This window comes from Salvelinus alpinus, chromosome 28 (genome assembly GCF_045679555.1).
Source record: "Salvelinus alpinus chromosome 28, SLU_Salpinus.1, whole genome shotgun sequence".
Lineage (NCBI taxonomy): Eukaryota > Metazoa > Chordata > Actinopteri > Salmoniformes > Salmonidae > Salvelinus > Salvelinus alpinus.
In genome coordinates, this window is record NC_092113.1 from 42,736,096 (window position 1) to 42,754,067 (window position 17,972).

Sequence of the window (17,972 nt, forward strand, 5' to 3'; positions counted from 1 at the left end):
ATGTTATCATTAACTCAGTACTGGTACTCTGTGTATAGTAGCCATGTTATCATTAACTCAGTACTGGTACTCTGTGTATACAGCCATGTTATCATTGACTCAGTACTGGTACTCTGTGTATATAGCCATGTTATCATTAACTCAGTACTGGTACTCTGTGTATACAGCCATGTTATCATTAACTCAGTACTGGTACTCTGTGTATATAGCCATGTTATCATACTCAGTACTGGTACTCTGTGTATATAGCCATGTTATCATTAACTCAGTACTGGTACTCTGTGTATACAGCCATGTTATCATTGACTCAGTACTGGTACTCTGTGTATATAGCCATGTTATCATTAACTCAGTACTGGTACTCTGTGTATACAGCCATGTTATCATTGACTCAGTACTGGTACTCTGTGTATACAGCCATGTTATCATTGACTCAGTACTGGTACTCTGTGTATAGTACCATGTTATCATTAACTCAGTACTGGTACTCTGTGTATAGTACCATGTTATCATTAACTCAGTACTGGTACTCTGTGTATACAGCCATGTTATCATTGACTCAGTACTGGTACTCTGTGTATATATCCATGTTATCATTAACTCAGTACTGGTACTCTGTGTATACAGCCATGTTATCATTAACTCAGTACTGGTACTCTGTGTATATAGCCATGTTATCATTAACTCAGTACTGGTACTCTGTGTATACAGCCATGTTATCATTGACTCAGTACTGGTACTCTGTGTATATATCCATGTTATCATTAACTCAGTACTGGTACTCTGTGTATACAGCCATGTTATCATTGACTCAGTACTGGTACTCTGTGTATATAGCCATGTTATCATTAACTCAGTACTGGTACTCTGTGTATACAGCCATGTTATATTTGACTCAGTACTGGTACTCTGTGTATATAGCCATGGTATCATTGACTCAGTACTGGTACTCTGTGTATATAGCCATGTTATCATTAACGCAGTACTGGTACTCTGTGTATATATCCATGTTATCATTAACTCAGTACTGGTACTCTGTGTATACAGCCATGTTATCATTGACTCAGTACTGGTACTCTGTGTATATAGCCATGTTATCATTAACTCAGTACTGGTACTCTGTGTATACAGCCATGTTATCATTGACTCAGTACTGGTACTCTGTGTATATAGCCATGGTATCATTGACTCAGTACTGGTACTCTGTGTATATAGCCATGTTATCATTAACTCAGTACTGGTACTCTGTGTATATATCCATGTTATCATTAACTCAGTACTGGTACTCTGTGTATACAGCCATGTTATAATTGACTCAGTACTGGTACTCTGTTTATATAGCCATGTTATCATTGACTCAGTACTGGTACTCTGTGTATATATCCATGTTATCATTAACTCAGTACTGGTACTCTGCGTATACAGCCATGTTATCATTAACTCAGTACTGGTACTCTGTGTATACAGCCATGTTATAATTGACTCAGTACTGGTACTCTGTGTATATATCCATGTTATCATTAACTCAGTACTGGTACTCTGTGTATACAGCCATGTTATCATTGACTCAGTACTGGTACTCTGTGTATATATCCATGTTATCATTAACTCAGTACTGGTACTCTGTGTATACAGCCATGTTATCATTGACTCAGTACTGGTACTCTGTGTATATAGCCATGTTATCATTAACTCAGTACTGGTACTCTGTGTATACAGCCATGTTATATTTGACTCAGTACTGGTACTCTGTGTATATAGCCATGGTATCATTGACTCAGTACTGGTACTCTGTGTATATAGCCATGTTATCATTAACGCAGTACTGGTACTCTGTGTATATATCCATGTTATCATTAACTAGGTACTGGTACTCTGTGTATACAGCCATGTTATCATTGACTCAGTACTGGTACTCTGTGTATATAGCCATGTTATCATTAACTCAGTAGTGGTACTCTGTGTATACAGCCATGTTATAATTGACTCAGTACTGGTACTCTGTTTATATAGCCATGTTATCATTGACTCAGTACTGGTACTCTGTGTATATATCCATGTTATCATTAACTCAGTACTGGTACTCTGCGTATACAGCCATGTTATCATTAACTCAGTACTGGTACTCTGTGTATACAGCCATGTTATCATTAACTCAGTACTGGTACTCTGTGTATATAGCCATGTTATCATTAACTCAGTACTGGTACTCTGTGTATACAGCCATGTTATCATTGACTCAGTACTGGTACTCTGTGTATATATCCATGTTATCATTAACTCAGTACTGGTACTCTGTGTATACAGCCATGTTATCATTGACTCAGTACTGGTACTCTGTGTATATAGCCATGTTATCATTAACTCAGTACTGGTACTCTGTGTATACAGCCATGTTATCATTGACTCAGTACTGGTACTCTGTGTATACAGCCATGTTATCATTGACTCAGTACTGGTACTCTGTGTATAGTACCATGTTATCATTAACTCAGTACTGGTACTCTGTGTATAGTACCATGTTATCATTAACTCAGTACTGGTACTCTGTGTATACAGCCATGTTATCATTGACTCAGTACTGGTACTCTGTGTATATATCCATGTTATCATTAACTCAGTACTGGTACTCTGTGTATACAGCCATGTTATCATTAACTCAGTACTGGTACTCTGTGTATATAGCCATGTTATCATTAACTCAGTACTGGTACTCTGTGTATACAGCCATGTTATCATTGACTCAGTACTGGTACTCTGTGTATATATCCATGTTATCATTAACTCAGTACTGGTACTCTGTGTATACAGCCATGTTATCATTGACTCAGTACTGGTACTCTGTGTATATAGCCATGTTATCATTAACTCAGTACTGGTACTCTGTGTATACAGCCATGTTATATTTGACTCAGTACTGGTACTCTGTGTATATAGCCATGGTATCATTGACTCAGTACTGGTACTCTGTGTATATAGCCATGTTATCATTAACGCAGTACTGGTACTCTGTGTATATATCCATGTTATCATTAACTCAGTACTGGTACTCTGTGTATACAGCCATGTTATCATTGACTCAGTACTGGTACTCTGTGTATATAGCCATGTTATCATTAACTCAGTACTGGTACTCTGTGTATACAGCCATGTTATCATTGACTCAGTACTGGTACTCTGTGTATATAGCCATGGTATCATTGACTCAGTACTGGTACTCTGTGTATATAGCCATGTTATCATTAACTCAGTACTGGTACTCTGTGTATATATCCATGTTATCATTAACTCAGTACTGGTACTCTGTGTATACAGCCATGTTATCATTGACTCAGTACTGGTACTCTGTGTATATAGCCATGTTATCATTAACTCAGTACTGGTACTCTGTGTATACAGCCATGTTATAATTGACTCAGTACTGGTACTCTGTTTATATAGCCATGTTATCATTGACTCAGTACTGGTACTCTGTGTATATATCCATGTTATCATTAACTCAGTACTGGTACTCTGCGTATACAGCCATGTTATCATTAACTCAGTACTGGTACTCTGTGTATACAGCCATGTTATCATTAACTCAGTACTGGTACTCTGTGTATATAGCCATGTTATCATTAACTCAGTACTGGTACTCTGTGTATACAGCCATGTTATCATTGACTCAGTACTGGTACTCTGTGTATATATCCATGTTATCATTAACTCAGTACTGGTACTCTGTGTATACAGCCATGTTATCATTGACTCAGTACTGGTACTCTGTGTATATAGCCATGTTATCATTAACTCAGTACTGGTACTCTGTGTATACAGCCATGTTATATTTGACTCAGTACTGGTACTCTGTGTATATAGCCATGGTATCATTGACTCAGTACTGGTACTCTGTGTATATAGCCATGTTATCATTAACGCAGTACTGGTACTCTGTGTATATATCCATGTTATCATTAACTCAGTACTGGTACTCTGTGTATACAGCCATGTTATCATTGACTCAGTACTGGTACTCTGTGTATATAGCCATGTTATCATTAACTCAGTACTGGTACTCTGTGTATACAGCCATGTTATCATTGACTCAGTACTGGTACTCTGTGTATATAGCCATGGTATCATTGACTCAGTACTGGTACTCTGTGTATATAGCCATGTTATCATTAACTCAGTACTGGTACTCTGTGTATATATCCATGTTATCATTAACTCAGTACTGGTACTCTGTGTATACAGCCATGTTATCATTGACTCAGTACTGGTACTCTGTGTATATAGCCATGTTATCATTAACTCAGTACTGGTACTCTGTGTATACAGCCATGTTATAATTGACTCAGTACTGGTACTCTGTTTATATAGCCATGTTATCATTGACTCAGTACTGGTACTCTGTGTATATATCCATGTTATCATTAACTCAGTACTGGTACTCTGCGTATACAGCCATGTTATCATTAACTCAGTACTGGTACTCTGTGTATACAGCCATGTTATCATTAACTCAGTACTGGTACTCTGTGTATATAGCCATGTTATCATTAACTCAGTACTGGTACTCTGTGTATACAGCCATGTTATCATTGACTCAGTACTGGTACTCTGTGTATATATCCATGTTATCATTAACTCAGTACTGGTACTCTGTGTATACAGCCATGTTATCATTGACTCAGTACTGGTACTCTGTGTATATAGCCATGTTATCATTAACTCAGTACTGGTACTCTGTGTATACAGCCATGTTATATTTGACTCAGTACTGGTACTCTGTGTATATAGCCATGGTATCATTGACTCAGTACTGGTACTCTGTGTATATAGCCATGTTATCATTAACGCAGTACTGGTACTCTGTGTATATATCCATGTTATCATTAACTAGGTACTGGTACTCTGTGTATACAGCCATGTTATCATTGACTCAGTACTGGTACTCTGTGTATATAGCCATGTTATCATTAACTCAGTACTGGTACTCTGTGTATACAGCCATGTTATCATTGACTCAGTACTGGTACTCTGTGTATATAGCCATGGTATCATTGACTCAGTACTGGTACTCTGTGTATATAGCCATGTTATCATTAACTCAGTACTGGTACTCTGTGTATATATCCATGTTATCATTAACTCAGTACTGGTACTCTGTGTATACAGCCATGTTATCATTGACTCAGTACTGGTACTCTGTGTATATAGCCATGTTATCATTAACTCAGTACTGGTACTCTGTGTATACAGCCATGTTATAATTGACTCAGTACTGGTACTCTGTGTATATAGCCATGTTATCATTGACTCAGTACTGGTACTCTGTGTATATAGCCATGTTATCATTGACTCAGTACTGGTACTCTGTGTATATAGCCATGTTATCATTGACTCAGTACTGGTACTCTGTGTATATAGCCATGTTATCATTGACTCAGTACTGGTACTCTGTGTATATAGCCATGTTATCATTGACTCAGTACTGGTACTCTGTGTATATAGCCATGTTATCATTGACTCAGTACTGGTACTCTGTGTATATAGCCATGTTATCATTAACTCAGTACTGGTACTCTGTGTATACAGCCATGTTATCATTGACTCAGTACTGGTACTCTGTGTATACAGCCATGTTATCATTGACTCAGTACTGATACTCTGTGTATAGTACCATGTTATCATTAACTCAGTACTGGTACTCTGTGTATAGTACCATGTTATCATTAACTCAGTACTGGTACTCTGTGTATACAGCCATGTTATCATTGACTCAGTACTGGTACTCTGTGTATATATCCATGTTATCATTAACTCAGTACTGGTACTCTGTGTATACAGCCATGTTATCATTAACTCAGTACTGGTACTCTGTGTATATAGCCATGTTATCATTAACTCAGTACTGGTACTCTGTGTATACAGCCATGTTATCATTGACTCAGTACTGGTACTCTGTGTATATAGCCATGTTATCATTAACGCAGTACTGGTACTCTGTGTATATATCCATGTTATCATTAACTCAGTACTGGTACTCTGTGTATACAGCCATGTTATCATTGACTCAGTACTGGTACTCTGTGTATATAGCCATGTTATCATTAACTCAGTACTGGTACTCTGTGTATAGTACCATGTTATCATTGACTCAGTACTGGTACTCTGTGTATATAGCCATGTTATCATTGACTCTGTACTGGTACTCTGTGTATATAACCATGTTATCATTGACTCAGTACTGGTACTCTGTGTATATAACCATGTTATCATTGACTCAGTACTGGTACTCTGTGTATATAGCCATGTTATCATTGACTCAGTACTGGTACTCTGTGTATAGTACCATGTTATCATTAACTCTGTACTGGTACTCTGTGTATATAACCATGTTATCATTGACTCAGTACTGGTACTCTGTGTATATAACCATGTTATCATTGACTCAGTACTGGTACTCTGTGTATACAGCCATGTTATCATATTTATTATGACGTGTTTTACTTTTCTATTATTTCTCTATTGTCTTTCTCTCTGTATTGTTGGGAACGACCTGTAACTAATCATTTCACTGATAGTCTACACCTTTTGTTTACGAAACATGTGACGAATAAAATGTGATTTGATTTGAGTTAGTTACACTAACAGACACACACCTGCTTGTACACGTATCCATGCTCACACGCACAACACAACCCCAGTTAGCTCAAATCTGTTACTCACTTCACACCATAGCAATTCCAATAGAGGGTGTACTGCTCCTCCGTTAGGGAAACAGAACCATAGACTTCCCACCTAATCTCGGGTTAACCCAGAACCAAAAAAATGTTGCGTAATTTGGAAATCGGCTTGATTAAATTCTGGGTCTATACGGTGTTCGAAATTGAGAGTTCCGGTTTGCGAAGTCTCCACCCTGACAAAAAGAAACCTTCCCGACTGCTTCTACGGTTTACGCACAGATATCTGTCCACTAGAGATTACTCCCCACCCAATTATTTTCTACTATAAGCTCTATCATCTCTTAACTTTCTTAGCTATTTCTGTCTCCCTTTAGACTCCTCTAGTGTGTCAGAAGGCCCAGAGTTAGACGCTGGTGGCAGGACAAGAAAAGGCCACAGAGGGAGGCCCAAGGTGAGGCTTGTATGGACATTTTGATTTAACCATATACATGATACATCATTTCAGATAATTTCCTCTCTAATACGTTGTTGTCTTTATCATTTCCCTGTCGATCCCGGAGCGATTGTGACATCTTTCTGTCCTGTAACTCTCTCTCTCTCTCTCTGTCTCTCTCTCTCTCTTCCTCTCCTTCCAGCAGCAGGACCAGCGTTACTATAGTGTAGACCTAGAGAGAGGTCCTACAGGTTTTGGCTTCAGTCTGCGGGGGGGCAGTGAGTACAACATGGGCCTGTATGTCCTGGGACTGATGGAGGGAGGACCAGCCTCACACAGCCACAAGATACAGGTGAGACAGGCAGCTGAGTGTGTTGGCACTGGGTCTGCCTCGCGCAGCCACAAGATACAGGTGAGACAGACAGCTGAGTGTGTTGGGACTGGGTCTGCCTCGCGCAGCCACAAGATACAGGTGAGACAGCCAGCTGAGTGTGTTGGGACTGGGTCTGCCTCGCGCAGCCACAAGATACAGGTGAGACAGGCAGCTGAGTGTGTTGGGACTGGGTCTGCCTCGCGCAGCCACAAGATACAGGTGAGACAGACAGATGGTGACAGACAGCTGTGTGTGAGTAGCTGAGTGAACAGCTGGTGGAGTTAAATGGTGACAGTATAACAGACAATAGGGAAAGGGGAATACCTAGTCAGTAGTACAACTGAATGCCTTCAAATGAAATGTGTCTTCCACTTTTAACCCAACCCCTCTGAATCAGTAACCCACAGCCAGGCTGTAGTGTTGTTGTGTAACCTGTATTGTATTCTTGCTGTGTAGGTGAGCGACCAGCTGGTGGAGATAAATGGTGACAATACAACAGGAATGACCCACAGCCAGGCCGTAGAGCAGATAAGAAGAGGAGGACATCGTATACACCTGGTACTGAAGAAAGGAAACGGATACGTCCCAGACTATGGTAAGAGACAGGGTAGGGAGGATACGTCCCAGACTATGGTAAGAGACAGGGAAGGGAGGGAGGATACGTCCCAGACTATGGTAAGAGACAGGGTAGGGAGGAAGGATACGTCCCAGACTATGGTAAGAGACAGGGACGGGAGGAAGGATACGTTCCAGACTATGGTAAGAGACGGGGAGGAAGGATACGTTCCAGACTATGGTAAGAGACAAGGTAGGAAGGAAGGATACATTCCAGACTATGGTAAGAGACAGGGTAGGGAGGAAGGATACATTCCAGACTATGGTAAGAGACAGGGTAGGGAGGAAGGATACATTCCAGACTATGGTAAGAGACAGGGTAGGGAGGAAGGATACGTCCCAGACTATGGTAAGAGACAGGGTAGGGAGGAAGGATACGTCCCAGACTATGGTAAGAGACAGGGTAGGGAGGAAGGATACGTTCACAGACTATGGTAAGAGACAGGGTAGGGAGGAAGGATATGTCCCAGACTATGGTAAGAGACAGGGTAGGGAGGAAGGATACGTTCACAGACTATGGTAAGAGACAGGGTAGGGAGGAAGGATACGTCCCAGACTATGGTAAGAGACAGGGTAGGGAGGAAGGATACGTTCACAGACTATGGTAAGAGACAGGGTAGGGAGGAAGGATATGTCCCAGACTATGGTAAGAGACAGGGTAGGGAGGAAGGATACGTTCACAGACTATGGTAAGAGACAGGGTAGGGAGGAAGGATACGTCCCAGACTATGGTAAGAGACAGGGTAGGGAGGAAGGATACGTTCCAGACTATGGTAAGAGACAGGGTAGGGAGGAAGGATACGTCCCAGACTATGGTAAGAGACAGGGTAGGGAGGAAGGATACGTTCACAGACTATGGTAAGAGACAGGGTAGGGAGGAAGGATACGTTCACAGACTATGGTAAGAGACAGGGTAGGGAGGAAGGATACGTCCCAGACTATGGTAAGAGACAGGGTAGGGAGGAAGGATACGTCCCAGACTATGGTAAGAGACAGGGTAGGGAGGAAGGATACGTTCACAGACTATGGTAAGAGACAGGGTAGGGAGGAAGGATACATTCCAGACTATGGTAAGAGACAGGGTAGGGAGGATACGTCCCAGACTATGGTAAGAGACAGGGAGGGGAGGAAGGATACGTCCCAGACTATGGTAAGAGACAGGGTAGGGAGGTGGGATATGTCCCAGACTATGGTAAGAGACAGGGTAGGGAGGAAGGATACGTTCACAGACTATGGTAAGAGACAGGGTAGGGAGGAAGGATACGTTCACAGACTATGGTAAGAGACAGTGAAGGGAGGAAGGATATGTCCCAGACTATGGTAAGAGACAGGGTAGGGAGGAAGGATACGTCCCAGACTATGGTAAGAGACAGGGAGGGGAGGATACGTCCCAGACTATGGTAAGAGACAGGGAAGGGAGGATACGTCCCAGACTATGGTGAGAGACACGGAAGGGAGGATACGTCCCAGACTATGGTAAGATACAGGGAGGGGAGGATACGTCCCAGACTATGGTGAGAGACAGGGAGGGAAGGGAGGATACGTCCCATACTATGGTGAGAGACAGGGAGGGGAGGATACGTCCCAGACTGGTAAGAGACAGGGAAGGGAGGATAAGTCCCAGACTATGGGAAGAGACAGGGAGGGGAGGATACGTCCCAGACTTTGGTAAGAAACAGGGATGGGGGATACGTCCCAGACTATGATAAGAGACAGGGAAGGGAGGATACGTCCCAGACTATGGTAAGAGACAGGGTAGGGAGGATACGTCCCAGACTATGGTGAGAGACAGGGAAGGGAGGATACGTCCCAGACTATGGTAAGAGACAGGGAGGGGGGATACGTCCCAGACTATGGTAAGAGACAGGGAAGGGAGAATACGTCCCAGACTATGGTAAGAGACAGGCAAGGGAGGATACGTCCCAGACTATGGTAAGAGACAGGGTAGGGAGGATACGTCCCAGACTATGGTGAGAGACAGGGAGGGGAGGATACGTCCCAGATTATGGTAAGAGACAGGGTAGGGAGGATACGTCCCAGACTATGGTAAGAGACAGGGAGGGGAGGATACATCCCAGACTATGGTAAGAGACAGGGAGGGGGGGATACGTCCCAGACTATGGTAAGAGACAGGGAAGGGAGGAAACGTCCCAGACTATGGTAAGAGACAGGTAGGGGAGGATATGTCCCAGACTATGGTAAGAGACAGGGTAGGGAGGATACGTCCCAGACTATGGTAAGAGACAGGGTAGGGAGGAAGGATACATTCCAGACTATGGTAAGAGACAGGGTAGGGAGGATACGTCCCAGACTATGGTAAGAGACAGGGAGGGAAGGAAGGATATGTCCCAGACTATGGTAAGAGACAGGGTAGGGAGGAAGGATACGTCCCAGACTATGGTAAGAGACAGTGAAGGGAGGAAGGATATGTCCCAGACTATGGTAAGAGACAGGGTAGGGAGGAAGGATACGTCCCAGACTATGGTAAGAGACAGGGACGGGAGGAAGGATACGTTCCAGACTATGGTAAGAGACGGGGAGGAAGGATACATTACAGACTATGGTAAGAGACAGGTTAGGGAGGAAGGATACGTTCCAGACTATGGTAAGAGACAGGGTAGGGAGGAAGGATACGTTCCAGACTATGGTAAGAGACAGGGTAGGGAGGAAGGATACGTTCACAGACTATGGTAAGAGACAGGGTAGGGAGGAAGGATATGTCCTAGACTATGGTAAGAGACAGGGTAGGGAGGAAGGATACGTTCACAGACTATGGTAAGAGACAGGGTAGGGAGGAAGGATACGTCCCAGACTATGGTAAGAGACAGGGTAGGGAGGAAGGATATGTCCCAGACTATGGTAAGAGACAGGGTAGGGAGGAAGGATACATCCCAGACTATGGTAAGAGACAGGGTAGTTAGGAAGGATATGTCCCAGACTATGGTAAGAGACAGGGTAGGGAGGAAGGATACGTCCCAGACTATGGTAAGAGACAGGGTAGGGAGAAAGGATACATCCCAGACTATGGTAAGAGACAGGGTAGGGAGGAAGGATACATTCCAGACTATGGTAAGAGACAGGGTAGGGAGGAAGGATACGTTCACAGACTATGGTAAGAGACAGAGAGGGAAGGAAGGATATGTATAATTGATCCGTTTCTTATTGATTGGTAAGCCTTGTTCATATTGGCAGTTTGAAGCTAGCTAGCAAGCAAGAAGATGTGCCAAATAACAGCCTAAAAACCACTTGAGGTCAAATAAATCCGATTTGACCGTTCAGACAAGTCGCAAGGCCAGGAATCAGATTTGTATCTGACTTCACACCACCTACGAATGTGGTTTGATTTGTTGCTTGAAATATCAGATCCTATGTGCATTTTGCATAACCGATTACAATCTGTTATTTTTCCTGCAGTCTAAACAGCCAAAAAGCACATGGAATCGGATATTTCAAGGAACATATCAAACCACCTTCGTAACTTCTGAGTGGTGGAGTTTGTTTTGTATGGCCCGGTCCACCGGGTGAGCGGAGTTTGCGCATTTTAGGGCAATCCATTGGCCTCCACCCACCCGCGGCACCAGTCCATGCAAAATGAACACACACAAATCTGATTTGGTCACTTGTAACTTGTTGTTTGGACAGTCAGTATTCCAAAACTGATTTGAGCATTAAGGCCTGAAGTGTGAACAAGGCTGTACTGACCTATTCAAAAGGGTCACTTCTTTCATTTATTTCCTCTAACCGGTGTCTTCTTTCTCACTGCTAAGAGTCTAACTTCCTGTCTTTCTCACTGCTAAGAGTCTAACTTCCTGTCTTGACTTTGACCACTTTGGTTTTCTTCTTTCTCTATTTGTCTTTCTCCTGACCCAACTTGTGGTCTTTCCTTCTATTTCTCCCTTACCTTTCTCTCTTTTTCCTTCTCTCCATCTACTTTTCCTTCTCTTTCCTCCTCCCTCTCAGTGGAGCTCTCCAGCCTGTCTCTGTGTATGACCAACTCTAAGCAGGGAGAGCCTTGTTTCTATGTCGTCGGCAGAACAGAGAATACGCGGTTGGTATCCCTTCCTGTTAGTCTTTCATTCTCTTTGGTTTATTCTCTACGTTCCTTTGGTTCTCTTCATCCATCCATCCCTTTGTGTTCTAGAACTCTTATTTCTACGTCCCTTTGTGTTCTAGAACTCTTAATTCTACATCCCTTTGTGTTCTAGAACTCTTATTTCTACATCCCTTTGTGTTCTCGAACTCTTATTTCTACATCCCTTTGTATTCTAGAACTCTTATTTCTACATCCCTTTGTATTCTAGAACTCTTATTTCTACATCCCTTTGTGTTCTAGAACTCTTAATTATACATCCCTTTGTGTTCTAGAGGTCTTCACATTGACATATGCCATTTACAGACCCTTTTATCCATTCTAGTATGTGTACCTGATGCCCTGAGTTACGTGAACAAGAGGCGTCTCATATGTCCAGGTTTATTTGCATGCAGTGAGTCCACGCTATAGAATGGAGATATTTATGTGTCACTCCTGGTGGCATGTAATCCAACAGTAAAAAGTGCCATTTCAATTCTTAAAGCCTGCAGCTATAATGTATCATCAGCATGAATGACCCCCTTATAAATGGTGTCTTTTTTTTTTTTACATGCTACGCCTGTATATAAATATAATTCAATAACAGGCCTACTTCTTCAGCCTGCATCTGTCCTTATTAATGTAGCTATTTCAGTACAAACATCAGCCATGTTTATCTCAGTGAGTGATTTACTTTACTCAGAACACAGATTAGGCTTGTTGAATCAAAGAGATTAAATTAAATGAAACATACAGTAACAGTCAAATATTTTGTACACATTCAAGGGTTTTTCTTAATTTTTTACTATTTTCTAAATTGTAGAATAATAGTGAAGACATCAAAACTGTGAAATAACACATATGGAATCATGTAGTAACAAAAAAAGTGTTAAACAAATCAAAATATATTTTATATTTGAGATTATTCAAAGTAGCTACCTGTCACGATCGCCGTCGTCGTGGAAATGACCGGACCAAGGTGCAGCGTGGTGAGCGTACATTTTTCTTTGTTATAAATGTCGCCAACAAAACAAGAAACAACAAAAACGAACGTGAAGCTTACTAGGGCTATACAGGCCACTAACAAAGACAACTACCCACAAAATACAAAAGGAAAAAAGGCTGCCTAAGTATGATATCCCCAATCAGAGACAACGATAGACAGCTGTCCCTGATTGAGAACCATACCCGGCCAAAACATAGAAACACAGAACATAGAGTTTCCCACCTGAGTCACACCCTGACCAACCAAACATAGAGAATAAAAAGATCTCTACGGTCAGGGCGTGACACTACCCTTTGCCTTGATGACAGCTTTGCACACTCTTGGCATTCTATCAACCAGCTTCATGAGGTAGTCACCTGGAATGCATTTCAATTAACAAATGTGCCTTGTTAAAAATGTATTTGTGGAATTTCTTTCCTTCTTAATGCGTTTGAGCCAATCAGTTGTGTTGTGACAAGGTAGGGGTGGAATACAGAAGATAGCCCTATTTTGTATAAGACCAAGTCCATATTATGGCAAGAACAGCTCAAATAAGCAAAGAGAAACAACAGTCCATCATTAGTTTAAAACATGAAGGTCAGTCAGTGGCTCTCGTGAGGTCCGCCACAGGAAAGGAAGACCCAGAGTTACCTCTGCTATAGAGGATACGTTCATTAGAGTTAACTGCACCTAATAAATGCTTCACAGAGTTCAAGTAACAGACACATCTCAACATCACCTGTTCAGAGGAGACTCCGTGAATCAGGCCTTCATGGTCGAATTGCTGCAAAAAAACACTGCTGAAGGACGCCAATATGAAGAAGACTTGCTTGGGCCAAGAAACACAAGCAATGGACATTAGACCGGTGGAAATCTGTCCTTTTTGAGATTTGCAATATTTGGTTTATAACCGCCGTGTCTTTGTGAGATGCAGAGTAGGTGAACGGATGATCTCCGCATGTGTGATTCCCACCGTGAAGCATGGAGGAGGAGGTGTGATGGTGTGGGGTTGGTTTGCTGGTGACACTGCCAGTGATTTATTTAGAATTCAAGGCATACCAGCATGGCAACCACTGAATTCTGTAGCGATACGCCATCCCATCTGGTTTGCTCTTAGTGGGACTATCATTTGTTGTTCAACAGGACAATGACCCAACACACCTCCAGGCTGTGTAAGGGCTATTTGACCAAGAAGGAGAGTGGTGGAGTGCTGCATCAGATGACCTGGCCTCCACAATCACCCAACCTCAACCCAATTGGGATGGTTTGGGATGAGTTGGACCGCAGAGTGAAGGAAAAACAACCAACAAGTGCTCAGCATATGTGGGAACTTACCAGACTGTTGGAAAAGCATTCCAGGTGAAGCTGGTTGAGAGAATGCAAAGCTGTCATCAAGGCAAAGGGTGGCGACTTTGAAGAATCTCAAATATAAAATATATTTTGATTTGTTTAACACTCTTATGGTTACTACATGATTCCATATGTGTTATTTCATAGTTTTGATGTCTTCACTATCATTATTCAATGTAGAAAACAGTAAAAATAAAGAAAAACCCTTGAGTGAGTAGGTGTGTCCAAACTTTTGACTGGTACTGTACTTGTTTCTAGATCATACCTATATAAACATAGTGTTTCTAGCACATACCACAAAAATAAATAAAAAAGATTAAAGAAATACAGTGCATTCGGAAAGTATTCAGACCCCTTGACTTTTTCCACATTTTGTTACGTTACAGCCTTATTCTACAATGGATTAAATTGTTTTTTCCCCTCGTCAATCTACACACAATACCCCATACTGAGAAAGCAAAAACAGGTTTTTATACATTTTTTAAAAATGTATGAAACTGAAATATTGCATTTACATAGTATTCAGACCCTTTACTCAGTACTTTGTTGAAGCACCTTTGGCAGAGATTACAGCCTCGAGTCTTCTTGGGTATGACGCTACAAGCTTGGCACACCTGTATTTGGGGAGTTTCTTCCATTCATCTCTGCAGATCCTCTCAAGCTCTGCCAGGTTGGATGGGTAGCGTTGCTTCACAGCTTTTTTCTCCAAAGATATTTTATCGGGTTCAAGTCCGGAATCTAGCTGGGCCACTCAAGGACATTCAGAGACTTGTCTCGAAACCACTCCTGCATTGTCTTGGATGTGTGCTTTGCCCCAGTCTGAGGTCCTGAGCGCTTTGGAGCAGGTTTTCATCAAGGATCTCTCTGTACTTTGCTCTGTTCATCTTTCTCTCAATCCTGAATAGTCTCTCAGTCCCTTCCGCTGAAAAACATCCCCACAGCATGATGCTGCCACCACCATGCTTCACCGTAGGGATGGTGCCAGTTTTTTTCCCCAGACGTGACGCTTGGCCAAAGAGTTCAATCTTGGTTTCATCAGACCAGAGAATCTTGTTTCTTATGGTCTGACAGTCCTTTAGGCTTCCATCTGGCCACTCTACCATAAAGACATGATTGGTGGAGTGCTGCAGAGATGGTTGTCCTTCTAGAAGGAGCACTGACAGAGTGAACATCAGATTCTTGGTCACCTCCCTGACCAAGGCCCTTCTCCCCGGATTGCTCAGTTTGGCCGGGCGGCCAGCTCTAGGATGAGTCTTGGTGGTTCCAAACTTCTTCCATATAAGAATGATGGAGGCCACTGTGTTCTTGGGGACCTTCAATGCTGCAGAAAGGTTTTAATACCCTTCCCCAGATCTGTGCCTCGACACAATCCTGTCTCGGAGCTCTACGGACAATTCCTTCGACCTCATGGCTTGGTTTTTGCTCTGACATGAACTGTCAACTGTAGGACCTTTTATAGACAGGTGTGTGCCTTTCCAAATCATGTCCAATCAATTGAATTTACCACAGGTGGACTCCAATCAAGTTGTAGAAACACCTCAAGGATGATCAATGGAAACAGGATGCACCTGAGCTCAATGTCGAGTCTCATAGCAAAGGGTCTGAATACTTATGTATATAAGGTATTTCTGTTTTTTATTTTTAATACATTTGATAAAATGTCTAAAAAACTGTTTTTGCTTTGTCATTATGGGGTCTTGTGTGTAGATTGAAGAGGAAAGAAAAATAATTTAATCAATTTTAGAATAAGGCTGTAAAAGTAACAAAATGTGGAAAAAGTCACAGGGTCTGAATACTTTCCGAATGCACAGTATATACTGTAGTATAAATGTAGTGATAAATATCATATATATATATATTTTTTTACTGCAACCACAAGCCGATTAAAGAGCCTGCTCTCAGTGAGTACAGCCTGCTGCTGTCCACTGCTGCTCTGCTAATCGTCAGAATGGGGGAGAAGAGGTTAGGGGCCCACGTGGGTAACCGGGGGGCCCTGCCTTGATTGGATAACTAAATAATAAAATATCAAAAAAATAAACTGCATGATAAATAAATGTGACTGGTCAAATGTGTGAGGCAGGGGCCCTAGCCAGTAGAGGGCCCAAGAGGCAATTTTTGTATTTTTTTAATTTAAATGTATATATTTTTTATTTATTTAATCCAACCACAGGAGCCCGCTATCGATGTTGAAAATACACCAGAGAGTATAATGTAGCCACAGAGGATCAATAGTCCAGTGCCAACATAGTGTCTTAAAGGGTGTTGGGCCACCACGAGCTGCCAAAACTGCTTCAATGCGCCTTTGTATAGATTATACAAGTGGACCTAAACCACGCCAGGAAAATGCATGTTACGCCATAACATATAACTTTGTTTACTCAAGTGTTTCCTTTATTTTGTCAGTTACCGGCATGCCTACAGCAGGGAAGGCTGCAGTTTGAGCAGCATTATCCACTGCTAGCTAATCTGTTTTGTGGTCATAGACATAATCCATAGAAGGGTTTTTTAACCTCTTTCCCCTGGACATTTGACTCCACACTAGCAATGGATGCCGGTCCTGACTTGAATGGGAACTGCTGTCTATGGATTATATTTCTACGGTTGATTGCGGCTGTCGGGGTTTACCTTTTCTGCAGATTTTCTCAAATACAATCGCAGGAAAAACGTACGATTTTGGAAAGCAATTGTCTACTGCTGAAAAGAGAAGACTAATCTGTCTGTGGAACCAATAGAAACATATTTTCTCAACAACTGCCAATTTGTAGCTAACAGCAGCACTGTTTTAGTAACTCATTTTTAGATAGGCTATTGTCACGACGATAACAAAGACCCTGGGCCTATGTTTTTTAATCCGGCCCTGGTTATCCACTGCTATCTAATAATAATAATAGCTAACTAGTGTTTAACATTACTTGCTAACACTAATAGTCAGCTACCACAGATTAAAGGGGTTAGCTAGTTATCAAAATTGTTGCTAGTACACTGCTAGTAAGTGAAGGCCTTGATATACTGGCAGGTTTGAGAGGCAATATTGCCAGCAATGGTTTCTGCGACTATTTTACATTGAAAATTATAAACTTTTTATTATCTGGGAAATCTTGATTGGCTATTTGTAAGAATGCTCTAATCAAAGCACAGATCTTGGTCATGTGATACTTTGGAAAACATGGCGACCGTATTTGTGCCAAAGCGAGAGAAAATCCACTCCCATGTTGGAGTGAGATGTTGGTCACTCACGTCTCATATGTTGCTCCACTACAAGATTATATAGTGATACATTAATAGATACTGGGTTCAGTTTGTCATGTTTAACTGCCGAATATATCCACGGTGGCGTGCAGTGGGACAAACAGGCTAATCCGCTAGCTAGCAAACCATGTAGATTTTTAGATTTAGTTTTTAGATTTAGATTGTTTTTTGTGTGTTTAACTAGCTGGCTAGTTTGAATAACACTTACATTTCCTAGCTTAGAA

At 41.8% G+C, this 17,972-nt stretch overlaps 1 protein-coding gene across 5 annotated transcripts in view; it reads left to right on the forward strand.

Moving 5' to 3' along the window:
• The window catches only part of LOC139557906 (membrane-associated guanylate kinase, WW and PDZ domain-containing protein 1-like), a 170,713-nt gene that overhangs the window by 132,959 nt on the left and 19,782 nt on the right, over positions 1–17,972 (forward strand). For 2 of the 5 annotated variants that reach the window (XR_011671489.1, XM_071373235.1), the window contains exons 14-16: positions 7,049–7,134; positions 7,310–7,459; positions 7,937–8,075. Coding sequence is in view for 4 of the 5 variants with exons in the window: in XM_071373235.1 (XP_071229336.1) it covers positions 7,049–7,134; positions 7,310–7,459; positions 7,937–8,075 (375 nt within the window). In the remaining variant the exon portion in view is untranslated. Of the gene's footprint in view, positions 1–7,048; positions 7,135–7,309; positions 7,460–7,936; positions 8,076–12,055; positions 12,144–17,972 lie in introns of all 5 variants that reach the window. The other 3 variants (XM_071373239.1, XM_071373237.1, XM_071373238.1) reach the window with 3 other exon arrangements.